Here is a 24,317-nt window from a genome sequence, read left to right as displayed (position 1 = left end):
TTTCAGTGTCATCTTGTGTCCAACAGCTGACTTCAAATCTCATCTTCTGTACCGTAGATGGCTTCATAGTTCATCTTCTGTACCGTAGATGGCTGCAGAAGTCATCTTCTGCAAAATCTATGTATTCAGAGATCATCTCCTGTATTGTAGATGGTTTCGGTGGTCATCTTCTGTACTCTGAAGTCATCAGAGGTCATCTTCTATACCGTAGATGGCTTCAGAGGTCATAATCTGCACAGTAGATGATTTAAGAGATCACCTTCTGCAGTGGTATCTTCTGTACAATAGGTGACTTCAAATCTCATCTTCCGTACAGTAGATGAATTCAGAGGTCATCGTTTGTACTGTAGATGACTTCTAATCTCACCTTCTGCTCCGTAGATGATTTCGGAGGTCATCTCCGGCACCTTAAATGGTTTCAAAGGTCATCTTCTGCACAGTAGATGATTTCAGAGATCATCTTCTGTACCGTAGATGACTTCAGAGGTAATCTTCTGCTCAGTATGTGACTTCAGAGATCTTCTTCTGTACCGTAGATTATTTCAGAGGTCATCTGCCATATCGTAGATGAGTTCAGAAGTCATCTTCTGATTTCAGATGTATATGGCTTCAAATCTTACCTTCTGTGCCGTAAATTATTTCAGAGGTCATATTCTGCCCTACTTGGTTTCAGTGTTATATTCTGTCCAACAGGTGACTTCAAATCTCATCTTCTGTACCGTAGATGGCTTCATAGGTCATAATCATCTTATGCATCCTACATGGTTTCAGTGGTATCATCTGTACAATAGTTGACTTCAAATCACATTTTCTGTACCGTAGATGACTTCAAAGGTCTCCTTTGGGCTGTAGATGACTTCTCATCTCACCTTCTGTTCCGTAGATGATTTCAAAGGTCATTTTCTGCACAGTAGAAAACTTCAGAGGTCATCTTCTCCTCAGTAGATGACTTCATCTTCTGTACCGCAGACAACTTCAGAAGTCAACTTCTGTACCGTAGATGACTTCAGAGATTATCTTCCGTACCGTAAATGGTATCATCTTCTGTGTGCTACTTGGTTTGAGTGTCATCTTGTGTACCGTAGATGGCTTCATAGTTCATCTGCTGTACCCTAGATGGCTGCAGAAGTCATCATCAATATATGTATTCAGAGATCATCTTCTGTATTGTATATGGTTTCAGTGACCATCTTTTTTACCGTAGGAGACGTCAGAGGTCTTCTGTACCGTAGATGGCTTCAGAGGTCATAATCTGCACAGTAGATGATTTTAGAGATCCCCTTCTGCATCCTGTATGGTTTCAGTGGTATCTTCTGTACAGTAGTTCACTTCAAGTCTCACCTTCTGCTCCGTAGATGACTTCAGAGGTCATCTTCTGCACAGTAGGTTACTTCAGAGGTCATCTGACGTATCGTAGATGAGTTCAGAGGTCATCTGTAGTATTGCAGATGAGTTCAGAATTCATATTCTGATTTCAGATGTCACCCTCTTTACTGTAGATGGCATCAAATCTTACCTTCTGTGCCGTAAATTATTTCAGAGGTCATCTTCTACCCTACTTGGTTTCAGTGTTATATTCTGTTCAACAGGTGACTTCAAATCTCACCTTCTGTACCGTAGATGGCTTCAGAGGTCATAATCATCTCCTGCATCCTATATGGTTTTAGCGGTATCTTCTGTACAATAGTTGACTTCATATCTCATATTCTGTACCGTAGATGACTTCAGATGTCATCTTTTGTACTGTAGATGATTTCTAACCTCACCTTCTGTTCTGTAGATGATTTCAGAGGTCATCTCTTGTACCGTGGATGGTTTCAAAGGTCATTTTCTGCAGAGTAGAATACTTCAGAGGCCATCTTCTGCTCAGCAGATAACTTCAGAAGTCTACTTTTGTACCGAAGATGACTTAAGAGACCATCTTCTGTACTGTAGATGACTTCAGAGATCATCTTATGTACCGTAGATAACTTATAAAGTCAACTTCGGTACCGTAGATGACTTCAGTGATTATCTTCCGTACCCTAAATGATCTCAGAGGTAATCTTCTGTGTACTACTTGATTTCAGTCATATCTTGTTCCAACAGGTGACTTCAAATCTCTTCTTCTGTACCGTAGATGGCTGCAGAAGTCATCTTCTGCACAAAGACGTCTTCAGGGTTTGTCTTCTCCACCGTATATGGCTTCAGAGGTCATAATCTGCACAGTAGATAATTTCAAAGATGATCTTCTTCAGTGGTATCTTCTGTACAGTATGTAACTTTCAATCGCATCTTCTGTACCGTAGATGATTTCCAAGGTCATCTTCTGTATTGTAGATAACTTCAGAGACCATCTTCTGTACCGCAAATGACTTCAGAGACCATCTTCTGTACCATAGATGACCTCGGAGGTCATCTTCTGTACCATAGATAACATACGTACGTACATACGTCTTCTGTATAAAGACCTGGAATAGATAGACTCCAGGTCTTTATACAGAAGACCAAAAGATCTTCCGAAAGAAGTTCCCATAAAGAAGTAGTAGGTGGATAGTACAGATGGTCCTTTTAGAAGACCAAATAGAAAGATTCATTTTCTTTCTATATAAGACAGTAGATCTTTGTACGTATGGTCATATGAATTACAAGATCTTCCAACAGTAGAGAATACCAGAAGGTCTTCCTGCAGAAAAAAATAATGTCGACAAGAACATCATACAAAATCAATCGATTTTCCTCCAAAAAGTCAGAAATCATCGAATAGAAGATCGTGTGGAAGACAAGATAGTTCTGCTACAGACCTGAAACTCTTCATTTATACCAGAAATACAGAACGTTGTTCTATAAAAGCCTAGAAGGTATGTCAATAAACTAATCGGATGGTTATTTAAGGCCATTAGGTAATTTTTATAGAAACCCATAAGGTATTTTCATAGTAGACCAAAAAATTTTTTTATAGAAGAACAGAATGATCTTCCCATATAGACCAAAAGGTGTTCTCGTAGAAAACCAGAACGCCTTCCGATTTAATAAGACCATAAGGTCCCATCATAGAATATCACACGGCCATTGGACTTTCTCCTGGAAGACTAGAAGGTCCAGAAGGACTTCTCGTAGACGACTGAAAAGTCTTAAATAGACTTTGGTCTTTTCACAGAATACCTAAAGATCGTAACAAATCAGAATATCTTCTAATAGAAGACCAGAATAATCTTCTCGTAGATGTTCAGAAAGTCTTCTCATAGAAGACCACAGGGTTTTCTCATGGGAGACCGCAAGGTTTCTCCTAGAAGACCTTCTTATAGAACACCAGAAGGTCCTATCTTTTATTCAGAGATGTTGTAACGATTTCTGAAGGAATTCTAAAGTATTATTTGAATAGATTTATTGTTCTGTTCCTGGAGATCTTGAGTAAGCTAACATCTTTCCGTTACTGGGTGTTTCGTCATAGAGGATGAATATTGTATTTAATTATTTAATAATTTTTAATAATCAAAAATATTCTATCCAATTTTTGACAATAACATCTTTGGAGGCACCTTACTTTAGGAGCAAGGAACAGAACTTTGATCCGACTTTTGGTAGGATTTCCCGAAGTGATCCATTAATCCTCCTAAACAAATCCATAATATTTTAGTTTCTGGTTTCAGCTAAAAATATTAAACAATTATTAATAAGATAATAACTTCAAGTACGTCAAAATATTAGTGGGTCACACACTGTGTAAAAGTATGAAAGTCTTCCATTAACAACAAATTCAAAACCACAGTGCATCTACTGCAAATGTCAAAACAACTTCTCTTATCGTTTACACATATAATTTTCACTTCATTTAGTGAATGTGATTTCATTGTGAAAATAAAGTGAAAACATTGCTCCTTTACTCCATCACATACACACACACATACCTACTATATACACATGTAGTTCCCATAATAAACCCATAACAATGTTGCATTCTCCAACTATTCCATGGTATTATGTTGTTACAATTACCCACTAGCTATTCACTAGACAAGTAACACTAACAACAACCACATACATACATATGCGAGTAGTTGTGCATCATCATCAACTTCAAAATCAAGATCATACTTACACGTAACGTTAGTAAAAATGTCTCAACTTCCGCTTCTGTTTTTTGTTCTTTTCCGGCAATGCACTTCCTACCATAACGAACATCAAGCAAACAAGCAAGTAGCAGTATTAGCGACAGCAAGCCCAGCATGAAGTGATGAAGGTAAACCAACACCAAACAGGAGTTACAGTAACACCACAAACAAGGATTCCACGCCAAACAGTCATTCAGTGCGAGAAACACATTGTTTGGCGAAAGTCATGACATGGCACACGACACGCATGTAGCAGCAGCAGCAACAATACCCAGAAACCCACATCAAATACGCCAGCATGAAAGACAAATAAAAGAAATACAGAAAGACATGCAATAATGGTGAGTAAAGAGAATTTTTTTTTTTAAATTTATTATGTTTACAAGCAATGAAAGAAAATTTATGCAAGAAAAAATAACAATAAACTTTATGGTTTTTTATATTAATGTACATTGAAAAATACGAAGAACTTGCAATATCTTAATTCTATATATACAGTTGTGTGGAAAATAACAGCAATGGTAAAATGTCTGAAATTTCTAAGATAAATAATCAGTCAGTTCTGTCGACAACCAAATACCCTCATCCATGGTAGAACAATATAAGGTAACAGAAATACCCAGTTGACTGAACTGACCTATAATGTTGGTGTCGAATTCCATACGAAATTTTACATATTTATTTCTATGTTCAATGTATAGTAGGGATATATATTTTTTTTAGGAAAATATATATCATTCAGAAAAAAAAAACTATTTCCCATGAAAACTTTTTCATATCAATGATATGTAACGTCCTCCAATTCCGAACGACGTACCGCACACTAAAACACCGTTTATAAAGGCGGTACAACATTTGCTAATATGGGTGGTATTTTGTTAAATTTGAAAAAAATAAAACCCTAATAAACATGCGCTCTTTGGATTTAAAAAACAAAAGTTTGAAACAGTTTCTACTTTTTCAGTGAATTTTTAGCGACCCAAAATATTTTTGCGACAATTATACATTCTGCGAGAAATTATCAATTAAGTGGAATGATATGAAAACATTCAAATTGAAAATGTAACAAATTTTTATTGACGTTTTTCAAAATATTCAATCAAATGTGAAAAATATTAGTTTTTTTTTTAATTCCAATAATTTATAGACATTTCCTTGTTTTGTTTACATATGCCGGTTGTTGAGTTGTATTTGTTGTAGTATTTACTTTACCTTATTTGTTCTACCATGACCCTCATCATATACATATGGACATAGGATATACAATTTTTGTAATTTATCGTAGTTTAATACGAAAACATTTTAAGAAAATCGAAGAGCACAATCTTTGTTAAAAATTGATTTTAAATATTAAACCGCGAAAATTGCATCCAAGCCCACTGAGCAATTTTTTTTGTATTTTTTAATAAATAGCTGATAAAACAACAAAAATACAAAAAAATAAATTGGACCCATATTAAAGATATGAGTATTTTTTTGCATATAGTTTTTACAGAATTCGACTTTTTCAAGGCGCGATACCTCTGGAACCGTTAGTCAAAAATAATCTCAAACAAGTAAAAGTATCAGTCGACAGAGATATATCCACAGCCTGTACCTAAATGAATGGACCGACATAGTCCATTTTGGAAGTGGGTCTTATTTTGGGCGACATTCCTCTTGATAGATATCGCGCACACCTTTGGACCATTATATCAGGAAACATTTCGGTGAATTAATGTTACCACAACCTTCAAAAAACCGAAATTCGGAAGGTACCGTTCTATGGGGGCTATATGATGGCGTGCACCAATACCTACCAATTTGTGGGGGAAAGTTTTATAAGCCTAAAGAAGACTAAATACCAAATTTCAGTCATCTCGGTGTGATAATGAGAATAAAACCTTCATAATATCAAAAATCGGGAGATATCGTATTATGGGGGCTATATCAACACGTGGACCTATATAAACATTTTATGGTAGAAATTTTTCTTAGCCTCTGGAAATACAAATACAAAGTTACAACCGATTCTTTGGTCAAATGGGTCTGATACATTCAAAATATATTAAAATGACGCGTACTTTATAAGGGGCCTTATGTGGGGGCTATACCAAAACGTGGACCTATATAACCCAACTTTGGTAGGAATGTTTTCTGGCCTCTGAAGACAAAAAGTACCAAATTACAAGTAATTCGGTGGTCAAATGGGTCTAATACATGCAAAATATATTAAAATGACGCGTACTTTATATGGTGCCTTATATGGGGGCTATACCAAAACGTGGACCTATATAACCCAACTTTGGTAGGAATGTTTTCTGACCTCTGGAGACACAAAGTACCAAATTACAACCAATTCGGTGGTAAAATGGGACAAATATCTTAAAAATTCCTTAAAACGACGACGCGTCACGCGTCATTTTGTATGGGGGCTATACGAAAGCGTGGACCTACATAGCCCGCTTTCAATACCAAAAGTCCTACGTACATATAATATATTTTCCCAAAGTTTCATAAACCTACGTCAATTCGTTCGGACGCTAGAGTGATTTCCACAGACGGACAGACGGACGGACATGCCTATATCGGTGTAGAATTGCACGCTGATCAAGTATATATATACTTTGTGGGGTCTACAATGATTATTTCGAGTAGTTACAAACGTAGTGACAAACTTAATATACCCCCATCCTATGGTGGAGGGTATAAAGAACGTAATAGGAGGCTTGAGAGGAGGTCCAAAACTGCACTTTCCGTGGTATCGAAGGAGTTGACATATATGTAGATTCCATATAATATCCTGATATATGTCTTCTAGAAATATCACGATGTGCAAATTATGGATCAAATCGGTTACTGCCTTCGAGAGTTATCGTGCTCACCATTTTATTGAACAGTTTTAATCTGTTGTGGGGAAGTACCCAAAGAAGTGGACCGATATGACCCATCTTAGAACTTGATTTATGTTTGCGTAAAATAATAGGACTGCCAAATTTTAAGTCGAATTGGTTTTTCCGTTGGAGAGTTGTCGTGCGCTGCACCCACTACACATGGTGCCTTAGTATGTTTTTACAGCTTTCGGGTAATTTTCTAAAGAGGCATGGACTTCCCCCCGAAAAAAATTGTACCGTCGCAATGGGGGCAGAAAATACAAGTTGTTACAATAAAATCTAAACGATTCGAGAGGAGGTCTTTAACTGAACTTTTCCGAAATTTTGTGTGGGAGGTACCCGAAGGAGTTGACAATTTGGTCAATATTCAAACTTGAACTATGTCTGGTAGAATTTTGACGAGATGCAAAGTTTGGACCAAATCGGTCACTCCCTTCAAGAGTTATCGTGCCCACAATTTGTCAGAACATTTTCGTACTTTTGTGGGGCAAGTATCTGAAGGAGTGGACTAATATGGTCCATCTTCGAACTCAAACTAAGTTTGGGCAAAATATTACGAAGTGCAAAATTTGGTTCGAATTGGTTGATCCGTTCGAGAGCTATCGTGCGCACCAGCCAGACAGACAGGCGGATGGGACGGCCATGGCTAAATCTACTCCCAATTGTCTGAAACGAATTTTGTCAAAACATACTTGGGGTCTAAAACCGTTATTTCGAGGAGGCACATTTTTGGTCGTATCAAAGTGTATATAGATACCCTCGTTAACCTAAAGGCTGAGGGTTAAGTATACTAAAATGTTTTGCTGAAGAGCAGCATCGCCACAGCAAAAAATAAAGGAAATGAAAAACCCCTTTTTGAAAAAATTTTCCGATTTAACTTAGAAATCCACATATATATCACTTTATATCATACACAAATTTATTTCATATATCATATCAATGTGATTTGTGCGGGACATATTCTCAATATTTAAATGGAATAAAAAATATTATAGTCAATACTACGCAAAAGGTCATTTATTCGTGCAATAAGATGTTTTTTTCAAAAAAAAGGTTCTTGACTATTAAAAAAAAAAATTGTGCGTGGAAATTTTTAATACTTTAATAGAATAAACATTATTTTAGTAATTAATTGGCAAACGTTTATTCATTCCTGCTACAGGAAATAATTTTTGAGAAAACATTTTCAAAAAGGCATAACCCCGCTTTGCACGCCAATGGTTCGGTTCGCAGGTCAGACAACATCTCATTTTCAACGGTGGCAAATACCCCTCAGTGTAATGTTGCCGACAATTTCTGAGTATTTGAGCCATGAAAAATTTCTCTACAAGTCGTGTCTTAAGACACGCCCTTCGGACTCGGCAATAAAAAAATAGGAGCCATATCATTGAGCCAATATGATTAGGGATGCACTAATTGATTTGAGAGAAGTCTCCAACGAACCTTCTGGGATGATTGTGGAACAATTATAATTATTATGCCGGCCAGCGACTTGAGGACCTTGGAATACTTCTGATTTAATTGCAAATAACAGTGTTTTGCGCGAACGATTTAAACATCCTATCGAACATTACACCCAATGGGATTGTTAGTGGTCGGAATCAGGGCACCATCGACCAATACGTTTAGTGAGAGCCTCGTTTTTAGCCGTTCATGTGGTGAACAATGTGGCAATGGATTTAGCGCCGGATATTTTCATATTTCTCTGGTGAAAGAACTATATCGATTTTGAATAAAGAGTTTGCTTTAAAATCTGCAGGTACCGTAATGTGGGACTATAACAAATCACTGACATGACGATGCCTTACTTCCTCAAGCTCGTATCTTAAAAAATGCGTTTTTTACTTTTTTCTATATCATACGATTGCTATTTTGGTATTTTTTTACTGCAACCACTTATTATCTCAATATGTTGTCGCGGTTCTCTAAATATTAATAAAATATATTCTCGTATCTCATTCACTCCTATTTTCATGACTGCCTCAAATTCTTATCTTAATACCTGAGTAATGATGTCTGACTGAAAATCAATTCCCAGGCAAAACCGCGGAAGCCAGGATCTTGAAAATTTGGGTGAGGGTTAGTCTTGGGGCGTAGGTTGTCGATTTGGCTAGGTTTTTGAAAATTCGAAGGAGAAGGGTTACGAAAAATGCTTAAATGCACTAAAATTTGTACCATTTGTGTGACTTACTGGTAATCAACGTCGAGCCAAAATATAGAATCTTCAAATTCTAAGTGAGGTTTTTATTGAAGTGTAGGTGTGTTCGTGAGAGAAATGTACTAAAATGCACAATAAATTGTACCATTAGTACAATGGTGAACACGAAGAGAGAATTTGTATGGCGAATTGTACGAAAACGTAAAGGCGAGGGCTCATCTTGTTCATCTATGCTTTAGTAATAGGCGAACGAGTAGAGCTTAAATTTTGAGCGGAAAATTGGGACACGGACGGAGTGCAAGATATTTGTATTCAAGGGTTTTGGAAATTAGAACAATAAGTTTACTCCAAGTACTAAAAGGTTCTAAAAGTGTACCATTTGGTATTATGCGAACAAATAAAGTTAAAATCTTCAAAATTGTTATGCTAATGAGATATCCTGTTGAGATATTTTGTTTGTAAGGAGGTGATTTGCTGTAAGAAGGTGATTTGGAAATGTATACAAATATAAACGAAAAGTACTAAATGGTACTAAAATGAGTACTATTTGGCATTGAGTGGACGGATGAAAGTGGAATACATACATACATAGTTTCCACAATACTCCCAAAATGCAACCCAATTAATATTGGCTCAATAATGTTGAACCTGCGTCTTATCGCCGACTTGCGTATCTTACGATACCACTTTTTAGTAAAGTTTTTCATGGCTGAAATACTAAGGACATGTAAGCCGACATTACACTGAGGGGATTTTCAACGCCGAAAATTTTGATGTTCTGGTCAGGGCTTGAACCGCAGACCATCTGAGTGAAACGAGGACGTGTTTATCACTGCATCACGGTGGTTACCAATGCCTATGCAGTAGTTACCATAAAAGCGGGCAGTCTTTATGGTGGTAAGTTGTCGATAAAAGTGGAATGATGACATTTATTATCTACGTCACGTCTACGTCCATTAAATTTGGAATTTCATAGAACTTGGTACCTGAGAAAAAATAAAATAGCTCACTTTGTGTAAACGAAACGGCAATTCTTTGAAACGGGTTTTAAAGAGAACAATCCTACCTATCTAAAAAAAAAACAATGAACACAATATCTGTTATATTTTCCGAGAAATGGTTATTTCTTTCTCCAGAAATGTTCACCACGCTGAAAGTAACAACTGTTCTATCATTTTTCTTTTGCGGATTCGAGAGTTCCTTAACCGTTGTCCACATTTTAATCAATCAATCCTGTACCAATGTTGCATTGCTTCAGGTCGTCTATCCACTTTTTCCGCTTATGTTCGCCTAGTAGCCTGTTGAGTTCAAAAGTAAGTTATCTGCCTCTTGGATCTTCAGGGTTCGTAAGTCGAAGCTCATTACGCTCACAGTCGCTTCTGATGGAAAATTTGATCTGATTTCGGGCATTCGGTGAGCAGGTATATATGTATAAAAGTTCTCTTAGCTACCAAAAACTCTGAACGCTGAACTAGAGAAACCGAATGATTCGTCCCCCTTTCCTCCAATCTTTTTATCATATGCTCCCAATACAAGCTGGGCGTTTCGTCATTGGACTCTTTTCATCACTTCTCTGAGTGTACCTGTTCCATTTTTAAAGCAAACTTAAGAAGCTATATTTATTGTATAAACAATAAAAAACTAAATTCAAAGAAGACAGACAAGAGGCAAAAAATATGAAAATTGTCATCAAGGTTTTTGTGCATTGTTCGTTTAGTTTTTGTTATCTTTCTTATTTTGTTTAATTCATACTCATCAACAAGAAAGAGGAGAAAAAATATGATTATGTTTTTAATCAGTGTCTTTTGCTCTACAAAAAGAAAGAGACTCTTAGGATGAACAAGAGGCCGAGTCCTTGTTTGGCACACATTTACGGTGAAGGACACTTGTTTTATTGTTTATTTATTTATTTCTTATAAGAAATCCTTAAGTTGTATTAATAAAAGAACTAAAAAACGTTTAATACAACAAATGTTGTAACATTTTCTAATAAAATAACTTGTAATGTATGCTCCTAAATATAGCCGGAGACGACATGGTATTAATGTTGACTCTAAATACAAAATGTAAAGGGAAATTTAACATTTGTTCAAATCTTAAAAACAGTCTATACTTTTTGTTTTAATAATTATGCTCATTAAATATTTAGATATGGGGATTTCTGAGTGAAATCTGACACTTCTCAAAAAAACGTGGTTTTTGATTTCCTTTATTATACCCTACACCACTATGTGGTAAGGGGTATTATGTGTTAGTGCATTTGTATGTAACATACAAAAGGAAGCGAGATAGACCCATAGTTCCTTCTAGGGATATACATAGAATCACTTTCTGAGTCGATTTATGCATGTCCGTCCGTCCGTCCGTCCGTCCGTTCGCAACATACAGGTCGCATTTGTTGACCGATTTCGCTGAAAATTGGGGAATACCATTTTTTTAGCCGTCGGAAGATCAAGTTCGAAGATGGGATATATCGGTCCACGTTTTGGTATAGCCCCCATATAACGGTACCCCCCGATTTACGGTATTTTGACGTTTTCAGCTACATTTTCAGACCGATTTGGCTATAATTTGACATTTAGGGTTCTTAAGTGTCAATAAACATATATAACAAAACTTGTGGACATAGGTCCACGTTTTGGTATAGCCCCCATATAACGGTACCCCCCGATTTGCGGTATTTTGACGTTTTTAGCTACATTTTCAGACCGATGTAGCTATAATTTGACATTTAGTGTTCTTAAATGTCAATAAACTTATATAACAAAAGTTGTGGACATAGGTCCACGTTTCGGCATAGCCCCCATATAACGGTACCCCCCGATTTACGGTATTTTGACAGCTTTAGCTACATTTTCAGACCGATTTGGCTATAATTTGACATTTAGGGTTCTTAAGTGTCAATAAACATATATAAAAAAACTTGTGGACATAGGTCCACGTTTTGGTATAGCCCCCATATAACGGTACCCCCCGATTTGCGGTATTTTGACGTTTTTAGCTACATTTTCAGACCGATGTAGCTATAATTTGACATTTAGTGTTCTTAAATGTCAATAAACTTATATAACAAAAGTTGTGGACATAGGTCCACGTTTCGGCATAGCCCCCATATAACGGTACCCCCCGATTTACGGTATTTTGACAGTTTTAGCTACATTTTCAAACCGATTTGGCTATAATTTGACATTTAGGGTTCTTAAGTGTCAATAAACATATATAACAAAAGTTGTGGACATAGGTCCACGTTTTGGTATAGCCCCCATATAACAGTACCCCCCAATTTACGGTATTTTGACGTTTTTAGCTACATTTTCAGACCGATGTAGCTATAATTTAACATTTAGGGTTCTTAAGTTTCAATAAACTTATATAACAAAAGTTGTGGACATAGGTCCCCGTTTTGGTATAGCCCCCATATAACGGTGCCCCCCGATTTACGGTGTTTTGACGTTTTTAGCTACATTTTCAGACCGATGTAGCTATAATTTGACATTTAGTGTTCTTAAATGTCAATAAACTTATATAACAAAAGTTGTGGACATAGGTCCACGTTTCGGTATAGCCCCCATATAACGGTACCCCCCGATTTACGGTATTTTGACAGTTTTAGCTACATTTTCAGACCGATTTAGCTATATTTTGACACTTAGGGTTCTAAAGTGTCAATAAACTTATATAACCAAACTTGTGGACATAGGTCCACGTTTTGGTATAGCCCCCATATAACGGTACCCCCGATTTGCGGTGTTTTGACGTTTGTAGCTACATTTTCAGACCGATGTAGCTATAATTTGACATTTAAATTTATTAGGTCTATAAATAAATGTACCAAATTATATCGAAATCGGTTCAGATTTGGATATAGCTCCCATATATTTTTCCGCCGATTTGGCGTATTTGCTGCACCAAACACGCTATATACGTCCGATTTTGATGAAATTTTGAATGTGTAACTGAATTCGGTCTCAAAATAAATGTCCCAAACTACATCGAAATCGGTTCATATTTGGTTATAGCTCCCAAATATATTTTCGGCCGATTTGACGTATTTGCTGAAAACACGCTATTTACATGCAATTTTGATGAAATTTGGAATGTGTGACTGAATTTAGTCTAGAAATAAGTGTAACAACTTATATCGAAATCGGTTCAGATTTGGATATAGCTCCTATGTATATTTTCGCCCGCTCTGTCTAATTTTGATGAAATTTGGGATGTGTATATATATGTATATAAATCAGTTCAAATTGATACATATCTCCTATATTTTACATATTCACAGTGGTGTAGGGTATCATATAGTCGGCCCCGCCCGACTATGATCCTTTCCTTACTGGTTTTTTGCTGTGATGATGCTTGCAGCTTATCAGCAAAGCATTTCAGTATATTTTTAAATTTTTTGGCAAACGGTTCCGCCTTGAGAAAATCGAATTCTGTAAAAACTATATGCAATGAAATATTCATAACTTCTTTAATATTGGCCCAAATAGAAAAAAATATTTTTTGGTATTTTTGAATTTTTATACCCTCAGCCTTTAGGCTAAAGAGGGTATTTACACTTTGATACGGCCAAAAATGTGCCTCATCGAAATAATGGTTTTAGACCCCAAGTATGTTTGTACGATATCCGTTTCAGACAATTTTGAGTCGATCTAGCAATGTCCGTCCGTCTGTCTGTCTGTCCGTCCGTCTGTCTGTCTGGCTGGCTGGTGCGCACGATAACTCTCGAACGGATCATTCGAATCGGTTCAAATTTTGGGTATCGAAATATTTTGTCCAGATTTGATTTAAGTTCGAAGATGGGCCATATCGGTCCACTCCTTCAGGTACCTCCCCCACAAAAGTTCAAAAATGTTCGGAAAAATTGTCCGCACGATAACTCTTGAAGGGAGTAACCGAATTAGTCCATAGTTTGCACATCGTGACATTTCTACCAGACATAGATGAGGTTCCAATATGGACCCTATTGGTTCACTCTTTCGGGTACCTCCCACACAAAATTTTGCTTAAGTGCAGTTTAAGGCCTGCTCTCCAATCGCTTTGATTTTTGTTGCAGCCACTTGTATTCACTACCCCCATTACGACGATATAATTTTTTTCAGGAGCAAGTCCATATATCCTCAGAAATCAGCACGAAAACTGCAAACAACCCATATAATACCATGTGTCGTAGTTGGAGTGCACGATAACTCTCGAACGGATCAACATATTTGGTTAAAATTTTGGGTCTTTCAATATTTTGTCCAAACTTATTTTAAATTCGAAGATAGACCACATCGTTCCACTCCTTCCAGTACCTCCCCCACAAAGGTTCAAAATTTTTCGCCAAGATTGTGGGCATGATAACTCTAGGAGGGAATAACCGAATTGAGCCAAACTTTGCTATTGGTAATATTACTTTCAGGCATAGATCGAGTTCTAATATGGACTATATCGGTCCACTCATTTGAGTACCTCCCACACAAAATTTGGAAAAAGTATAGATTAACAACTCCTCTCTGATCTTATTAATTTGTAACGCAGCAGGTTGCACTTGCGGCCCCTGTTACGACGTTGTAATTTTTTTCGTGGGAAAGTCCATACTTCCTGAGATAATGACCCAAAAAGGTCCAGAAAATCCTACCGGCACCACCTAAACTGGCTAATGTGTAAAATAACCCTTTAAGAGAGAAATCGATTTAGCTCAAACTTTGTAAATTGAAAAGTAAAATTGTAATATATTTAAATTCAGAAAATTAAGTACAACATATTTAATTATATAGTCTGTAAGGAAAATATCCATAGACTAATAAAGAAAAAAAATATTTCCTACAGATTTGTATTAGGTCCGAATATGTACTACGTCGGATCACTCCTATGGGTACACCCTACCCAAAGTTTGGAAAAAATGCACTCGTCTTGGATCATTCTGAATTTTGTTGCAACATGTAGTTTTTTGCTGCCCTTTCCATCCTGGAAAATTTTCCCAACAGCTAAAAAACCTACAGAAGTATTGTGTTAACTTTTTTTCTTCGGGTACGTGGCTGAGGGTATATCTCTGTCGGCTCAGCTGACTGATACTTTCTTACTTGTTTATCAGTAGACATGGTATTTTTGCATATTTTTGAAAATTATAATGAAGCTGGAGCTATGTACGTATTATATATAATATAACATCGAATTTATGTCTTTGGAACTATACAATTCTCTATAATAACGTAGTTACAATTGCTTGAAATTTCAAAAATTAGCAAAAATCCGTTGTCTATTTATCAGCTTTCTAATAAAAAATAGAAAAACAATTTTGCACAGTGGGCTTGGATGCAATTTTCGCGATTTAATATTCAAAATCAATTTTTATCAATGATTTTACTCTTCGACTTTCTTGACATTTTTATACCCTCAGCATTTATGCTAACGAGGGAGTCGATTGAGCAATGTCCGTCCGTCTGTCTGTCTGGCTGGCTGGAGCGCACGATAACTCTCGAACGGATAAACCGATTCGGTTCAAATTTTGGCTTTCGTAATATTTTACCCAAACTTAGCTTAAGTTCGAAGATGGGCTATATCGCTCCACTCCTTCCGGTACCTCCCCCACAAAAGTTCGAAAATGTTCGGAAAATTTGTGCGCACGATAACTGTTGAAGGGAGTAACCGATTTGGTCCATACTTTGCCCATCGTGAAACGTGTACCAGACTTAAATAAGGTTTTAATATGGACTCAATTTTCGGAAAAGTTCAGTTTAGGGCCATCTCTCGAATCGCTTTGATTTTTGTTTTAGCAACTTGTATTCACTGCACTCCATACGACGGTACAAGTTTCATCAGGGGCATGTCCACACTTCCTGAGAAAATAGGTTGAAAGTTGCAAAACCAACCCCTATGACAACGTGTGAGGTGGTTGGAGCGCAATATAACTCTCTAACGGATCTGCCGATTCGGTCCAAAATTTGGCCTTAGCAATATTTTGTCCAAACATATTTTAAGTTTGAAGATAAGCCATATCGGTCCACTCCTTCAGGTACCTCCCCCACAAAAGTTCAAAAATGTTCGGAAAAATTGTTCGTACGGTAACTCTTGAAGGGAGTGGCTGAATTGGTCTATACTTTACACATCCTAATATATTTGCCAGATATAGATCAGGTTCAAATATGGACTATATTTGTCCACTCCATCCGGTACCCCCCACACAAAATTTCGGATAAGTTAAATTTAAGACCTGATATCGAATCACTTTGATTTTTGTTGAAGCAACTTGCATTCGCTGCCTCAATTACGATGGTAACATTTTTTTAGGGGCAAGTCCATACTTCTTGAGCAAACAGCCCGAAGAGTGTAAAAACCCCCTATGACACCATATGTTGTGGCTGGAGATCCACTTCCATAATGGTCAATGTCGATCCATTTCTTTTAGTATCTCCTCCGCAAAACTTTTGATCTTTAATCCCAATCAACATTTTTGTCGGTTCAAACGCCCAAATTTTTTAAAACCCCCTAAATACATACGTATTTTGGGAAAAAATTGTTTCAATATACACATGCTGAGGGTATACCTCTGTCGGCAAAGCCGACTGATACTTTTTTACTTGTTTTTATTTATTTTTTTTTTGTTTTGAATTGCAAATAAAATAATTTGAAATCCAAAAGAAATATTGCGAATTTCAAATGGAATAAATCGAATTACAAATGGAATAATTCGAATTGCAAATAGAATAATTCGAATTACAAATGAAATAAACGGAATAGCAAATGGAGTAATTCGAATTTCAAATGGAATAATTCGAATTATAAATCAAATAATACGAATTACAAATGGAATAATTCGAATTACAAAAGAAATATTACGAATTTCAAATGGAATAATTGGAATTACAAATAGAATAGTTCGAATTACAAATGAAATAAACGGAATAGCAAATGGAGTAATTCGAACTTCAAATGGAATAATTCGAATTACAAATCAAATAATACGAATTACAAATGGAAAAATTCGAATTACAAAATAAATATTACGAATTTCAAATGGAATTAATCGAATTATAAATAGAATAATTCGAATTACAAATAGAATAGTTCGAATTACAAATGAAATAAACGGAATAGCAAATGGAGTAATTCGAACTTCAAATCGAATAATTCGAATTAAAATCGAATAATATGAATTATAAATGGAATTCTTGAATTACAATCAAAATGTTTTGTACTACAAATGGAATAATCGAATTACAATTGAAATGTTATGAATTACAACTCGAATGTTTTGAAATACACCTGAACAAGTAAAAAAATATCAGACGGTTTTGCCGACAGAGATATACCCTCAGCCTATGTGAATTGAAACTTTCATCTACGGTCAGATCGAATGTACATATATAGGGTCTTTTCACTATTTTGTGGCCTTTTTAATCGCGAACACTAGTCATTTCAGTAGGTCATCGTATAACTTTTGGACCAGTATGCCAGAAAGCATGGACTTGTCTAAAGGCCGAAATTTTGGACGAAATCGGTTGATCAGTTCGAGAGTTTTCGTGCTCTGCAGCCACTACATATGGTGCCATACGGGGTTTTTACACCTTTCGGGCTGTTTTCTCAAAAAGTACCGTCGTAAATGAGGCAGCGAATGCAAGTTGCTTCAACAAAAATCAAAGTGATTCGAGAGCAGGTCTTATAATGAAGTTATCCGTAGTTTTGTGTGATAGGTACCCGAAGTAGTGGACAAATATAGTCCATATTCGAACCTGAGCTATATCTGGCAGATATATTAGGATGTGTAAAGTCACTCGTCCACTCCCTTCAAGAGTTACAGTGCGAAAAAATGTTCCGAACATTTTTGAATTTGTGTGGGGTAGGTACCCGAAGGAGCGGACCGATATGGCTTATCTCCGAACTTAAACTAAGTTTGCACAAAATATTACGAACGCCACATTTTGGATCGAATCGGCAGATCCGTTCGAGAGTTACCTTGCGCTCCAATCACTACACAGGGTGCCATAGTGGCTTTTTGCACCTTTCTGGCCATTTTATCAGGAAGTATGGACTTGCCCCTGATGAAACTTGTAGCGTCATATGGGGGTAAGTGAATACAAGTTGTTGCAACAAAAATCATAGCGATTCGCGAGCAGGTCCTAAACTGAACTTATCCGAAATTTTGTGTGGGAGGTACCCGAAGGAGTAGGCCGATTGAGTCCATATTTAAACTTCATCTAAGTCTGGTAGAACTTTCACGATGTACAAAGTGTGGGCCAAATCGGTCACTCCCTTCAAGAGTTATCGTGCGCACAAATTTTCCGAACATTTTCGAACTTTTGTGGGGGAGGTACCGGAAGGAGTGGACCGATATAACTCATCTTCGAACTTAAACTAAGTTTGGGCAAAATATTACGAAAGCCAAATTTTGAACCGAATCGGTTGCTGCGTTCGAGAGTTATCGTGCGCAACAGCCAGCCAGACAGACGGACAGACAGACGGACGGACATTGCTAAAACAACTCCAAATTGTCTGAAACACATTTCGTCCAAACATACTTGGGGTCTAAAACCATTATTTCGATGAGGCACATTTTGCCCGTATGAAAGTGTATATGAGGAAAAGTCAAATTTTTTTAGTTTCCATGAAGCCAAGGTTTGCACTATTATAATACGCGAACTATTGTAGTTTACCAGTAACTATGACTATTGCTGGATTAATTTAGATGTTTTTGTACAAAGCTCAAAAATTTAGTAAAAAAATTTAATTTACGTGGTAGTTACGACCGCGTATGGGAAAAAACATAGGTAAAACACGTTGAAGCTAAACAGGTTTTTTACAATGCTATTCGATTTCTGATTAAACCATTCAAATGACGGACATCTGTCCAAAGTAAAAGTTGGAGAATACAAAATGAAGATTACACTTCTAATGTATCACTTTCCAAAATTTCCACTGCATCCACCTTTTATGGTTGCTGACATTTTGAAGCCGGATTCCAGGTGTTTTTTGTATTTTTTATGTAACTGGGACGCGCATTCGGATATTTCGAAAAACCAATTATAGGACTAAAGAACTCGCGATTTCGCATAATCTGATATGTATATTAAGTATGTAGCCCACACAGCAGCAGAGTAATCTACTGCCAAAGGCCAAAATTTAGTGCGATATTTTTTCTAAAAAACCTATTTTTTGGGTACAGTATTTACAATATCGTTTTGAGTGTGCTGGTACCCCGCGATATTTTAGTTTTTCGACGATCCGGATCATATGAATCACAGATCGTAAAAATCCATCTACTAGAACGGCGGAAATGGCTACTGCAAAAATTGAAAAATTTGCGAAAAATGTTTTTCAAAATATCGCTGACTAATTCGCGTTTTATGTGGATCGTTTCCATTTCAATGAAGAAAGTGAATCATCACTCGCGTTTGTGCGAAAACAGCGGTTTGAAAAATTTAGTGGCATGGGAGCTGTATCCGACTTATCCAAAAAATACTGTGTGATGCTACATCCATGGTTCTTGATGGATTTTATTGAAATATGTTTAGATCGATGTATTTTTTCACGGTTGATAGTGAAATCGGATGCGCATAAAAAGTGTATGCACTTTCTGCAAAATATAAGCGTAATACAGTTTGTTGCACACTAAACTGCAGACGATGGTACATCTTAGCGGCCAAAGTAAATCCTGGCAAATGTGTACAAATTAAAAGAGAAGAATTCGCTGTATTGGTAAACCGCATGCGCATCAAGTGATTTTGAGGATTTCGCGATTTACACGCATTTCAAAATGAACATTACCCGATACAATTTTATTTCAAGATTATACCCCATTTAAAGGAACCCAACATTTATTTGAAAGATATCCATATCTTCTGCTAGATGTTAGCGTGTTTTCGAGAAGTGATTAGAATAAAAAATGTGATTTATTGCGTGGAATTTAACTAAAATAGAAGAAAAACTCCGACCTATTTTTCTTACATTTTGTTCAACTAACTCACAAAATAAATTTTAATAAATATTTTCTCTTACAAAAATTTTATAAATTTCCTCAATATATTTTTGGTTTTTTGCTATAATATGCAAACCGCTAAACGGATTTGTATATTTTTGGTTTCATTTGAATCTTCGCGATGTTTAAATTACGTACATATTTTTTATATATTTTTCAGATGCATAAACAGCTTGAATTTTATTAGAACAAGTTGTAAACTACCAATTGTTTTGAATGCTTTCCTAATTGCCGCGAAAATGTACAACTTTTTCACTAAAGTTATGGGACCTCAGTAAACATATAGTATGTAGGGAGCCCCTAATTAAGAGAGTTTCTCAATATATTGATTAGAGTCTTTTAAAGATTTTTTTCTTTTTATCAGAATTGAAACCGCCATAACTTTTGCGCGCAACAACCAAAATTAGTATCACGAACAGATTTAAGAATGACATTTTTTCCCCAATCTATGTACCAAAAATCTTTCATGTAGCTTAAAAAAAAAATTTTAATATTTTTTTTATGGAAAACTAAAAAATTTTGTCTTTTCTTCATATACCCTTTCCAGCCTAAAGGCTGAGGGTATAAAAAGGTGTATTTGTTATTAGATAGCTGATAAAAATACAAAAAAAAATGTTTTTTTCTATTTGGACCAAAATTAAGCAAGTTATTTGTATTTCTTTGCATATAATTTTTACAGAATTCGATTTTTTAAGGTGCGATATCTCTGCAACCTTTAGTAAAAAGAAAAAAAATCAAAAAACCCTTTTTGAAAATGTGTACAATTTCACACAGAAATTCCCAAATACATTCAACAATATGAATTATTTACGATTACAAATGTCACCGTATTCATCGTACATCCAAGTACCTAATTGCTAACTTCTATGTTTCTACTAAAAAACCATCTCTCAATTTTCATTTTCATTTTATTGCATCCTTTCCTTTTAAAGCAAACTATAATATTTTCCTTTGCCATTGTGTTATTAAAATTTCTTTTTCGGACACACAAGACCTCTTGAAATTCTATATACTGCTCTTTTGACTGCAAACTAAGCTATGTAGAGAAAATTTCCAAATATCTCAAAGTATTTATTAAATCCAATTGAAACTAAAATTCCACTCCACATTCAACTTAATTAATTTTTCCTTTCATTCTGCCAACAACTGGTAAATCCTTGTGCTTTGATTCTCATGGCTGATGTCTGGTAAAATATTTCGGTAAGCCAATATTGTTATATCTTAATTTGCAACAACTACTAATTACTACCTTTTGCAAAACAACGCCAGCAACAGTAATAACAACAATAACAACAGATTGAGCTGTTGTTTGCCTCTTTCAAAGGATAACGATAATTTGCCAATTGCCAAGTTTGCCATTTGGCTAATTTGTTCGATTTTCCCAGAAGAGTAACAGCATCAACACTTCCTCCCAGTTGCTGTGTTGTTGCTGTTGTAGTTTCGTTCGGCTGGCTTACAAATTACCAATGATTGGCCACAAAATATTTATAGTTAGTTTCGTAAAACTAATTTAATACTTATTGTGTTAAACATGAAAATTAGTTTCCAATAACAATGTTTAAATTTGTATTATGCAAATCCTCCTCTTGTGAAATTCGATTGCCATCGATAATGTTTACACAGTAACGAGAGCAGTAGAGAAAAGAATAACTTTACTGAGGCTGGGGTTTAGTAATGTATGTTAATATGTAAATTTAGTAAAAGCGATAAATATGGGCACCAACCTTTTTATTTACCTCAGTCATTGGTCTAACGAGGGTAGTTACTCTTTGCTATGATCAAAAATGTCGCTCATGGTTACAGACCCCAAGTATGTTTGCACAAAATCCGTTTCAGACAATTTGAGTATCCAATTTGGCCGAAACTTTACACATCGTAAAATTTCTTCTAATCTCTACCAAGTTCCAAGAAGGTCTACATATATTGGAAAACTTATTCTGGTACCTCCCTCACAAAAGTTCAAGATTGTCCTTTAAGGTATATATGAGGAGCTCAGCGCCAAAACGGCCTATCCCACATGCCCAAAAACATCAAACTATAAAAATCTAACCGGCACCATTTAAAACAAATACTAAAAAACTCCATATGGCTTTATTTCAGCAGGTAGTATAACCTAGTGTTATATGTTTTTCCTTCATGAATTGTAATGCCTTCCAGTTCGGAAGTTTGATAGAATTTCAGTGGCTTAGAGCGCTAAGACGCCGGCAATATTGTCTGTTTGTTGGAAAGGTCCCAGGTTCAAACCTCAGCAGGGGCAACCGGGCTCTGCAGTGAATTTGTATTTATTTGTTGTCTTATTAGCGGGTGACGTAGGGGATGAAAGATACCAAGGAACGGTCCTGACCGGCTTTAACATGCAAAACCCAGGATTTATCTTGGTCCCTCTTTCATCTGACCTCCACGTGGTGGTCACCTGGGGAGCTGCCCTTAACACCCGTTAAAGGTAGCGAGCTAACATGTGCCGCGCGTTCACCCATAAGAACGTTAAAAACTTGGGTTTTGGCATCGGGTTAGTGACCCTCCGCTAGAAAAAGCAGGATACTATGAAAAAAAACGAAAGAAAAAAAAAAACAAACCCCTCAAAAGTTGACGAACCCCGCAAACGTTTTAAGGACCATAGAGTAGTTGCAGTGTACTTGAAGAGTACAGGGCCGACATTAATGCCATACAGGAAATACGTAGATGAGTTTGGTTGCAGATTTGTAGTCGGAGGTTAAAAGCTTCACCCCAGAGAATGAAAGACTCGCTACAATTCGATTAAATGCAAAATTCTTCAACATCAGCTTTATTTGCGCTCATGCTTCCACTGAAGACAAGGACGAACAGACCAAAGATATATTTTACGAGCGCATGGCATTAAAATTATTCTAGGCGATTTTAATCCAAACAAGTAAAAAAGTATCAGTCGGCTTTGCCGACAGAGATATACTCTCAGCCTATGTGGAGTGAAACACTTTTTTCCCAAAAAAAAAAAAAAAAAACAATTTTGGGTTGGATTAAAGCTCACAAATTTGGGGCGTATTTCGATATATAGGGCTTTTGTACCATAATTGCCTACGAAAAACATAATATCGCTGTAAACAGGACCACTAAGAAAACTTCGGTGAAAATTTCTAAAGGATCCTCGAACAGACCCTTAACCACACAAAAATGTTGAACATTTGTGTGGGTGGTAGCCCAAGGATTGGACCCATTGGGCCCAAATTTGAACATAAACTAAGTTTGGGCAAAATATTTATAGATCCAAAGTTTGGTCCAAATCGGTTGTTGCGTTTATGAGATATCGCGCGTACCATTTTAGAAAATATTTTCTAACTTTTGTGGGGGAGGTACCGGAAGGAGTGGACCTATAAGCACCACTTTCGAATTTCATCTAATATTCGAAGAAATATTACGATATCCAAAGTGTGGACGGCGCAGTATTCGGTTTGAGCTCTCCAACCACTACATATGGTGGTATAGGGTTTTTTTACAGGTTTCGGGCTTTTTCCTCAAGAAGTATGGACTTGCCCCCGAAATAACTTTTGCTATCGTAATTGAGGCAGCGAAAGCAAATTGCTTCAATAAAAATCAAATTGATACGAGGGTAGGTCTTAAAGTGAATTTATCCGAAATTTTGTGTGGGAATTCATATTCGAACCTGATCTATATCTGGTAAATATATTAGGATGTGCAAAGTATGGACCAAATCGGTCACTCCCACCCAGAGTTATCGTGCGCACAATTTTTCCGAACATTTTCTAACTTTTTGGGGGAGGTACTTGAAGGAGTGAACCGATATGGCTATCTTCGAACTTAAACTAAGTTTGCACAAAATATTACGAGGGCCAAATTTCGGACCCAATCGGCAGATCCGTTCGAGAGTTATCTTGCGCTCCAACCACTACACACGGTGTCATAGGGGTTTTTTGAACCTTTAAGGCTATTTTCTAGGAAGTATGGACTTGTCCCTGATGAAACTTTTACCTTCGTATGGGGGGCAGCGAATACAAGTTGCTAAAACAAAAAACAAAGCGATTCGAAAGCAGGTCCTAAACTGCACTTTTCCTAAATTTTGTGTGGGAGGTACCCGAGGGAGTGGACTGATTGAGTCCATATTAGAACCTCATCTAAGTCTGGTAAGAATTTCAGGATATGCAAAGTATGGACCAAATCGTTTACTCCCTTCAAGAGTTATCGTGCGCACAAATTTTCGAACTTTTGTGGGGGGAGGTACCGGAAGGAGTGGA

The 24,317-nt window shown here is 36.5% G+C and overlaps 1 protein-coding gene across 4 annotated transcripts in view; it reads right to left on the bottom strand.

The window, feature by feature from the left end:
- The window catches only part of Nos (Nitric oxide synthase), a 437,755-nt gene that overhangs the window by 14,995 nt on the left and 398,443 nt on the right, over positions 1-24,317 (bottom strand). For all 4 annotated transcript variants that reach the window (XM_073970603.1, XM_073970600.1, XM_073970602.1 and 1 more), the window contains exon 17: positions 4,082-4,148. In XM_073970603.1, coding sequence (XP_073826704.1) covers positions 4,082-4,148 — 67 coding nt within the window. The remainder of the gene's footprint in view (positions 1-4,081; positions 4,149-24,317) is intronic.

Source organism: Musca autumnalis, unplaced genomic scaffold, assembly GCF_047663935.1.
Source record: "Musca autumnalis isolate F117 unplaced genomic scaffold, ASM4766393v1 scaffold_2, whole genome shotgun sequence".
In the NCBI taxonomy this organism is placed as follows: domain Eukaryota; kingdom Metazoa; phylum Arthropoda; class Insecta; order Diptera; family Muscidae; genus Musca; species Musca autumnalis.
This window is presented reverse-complemented; position numbering and strand designations above follow the sequence as displayed.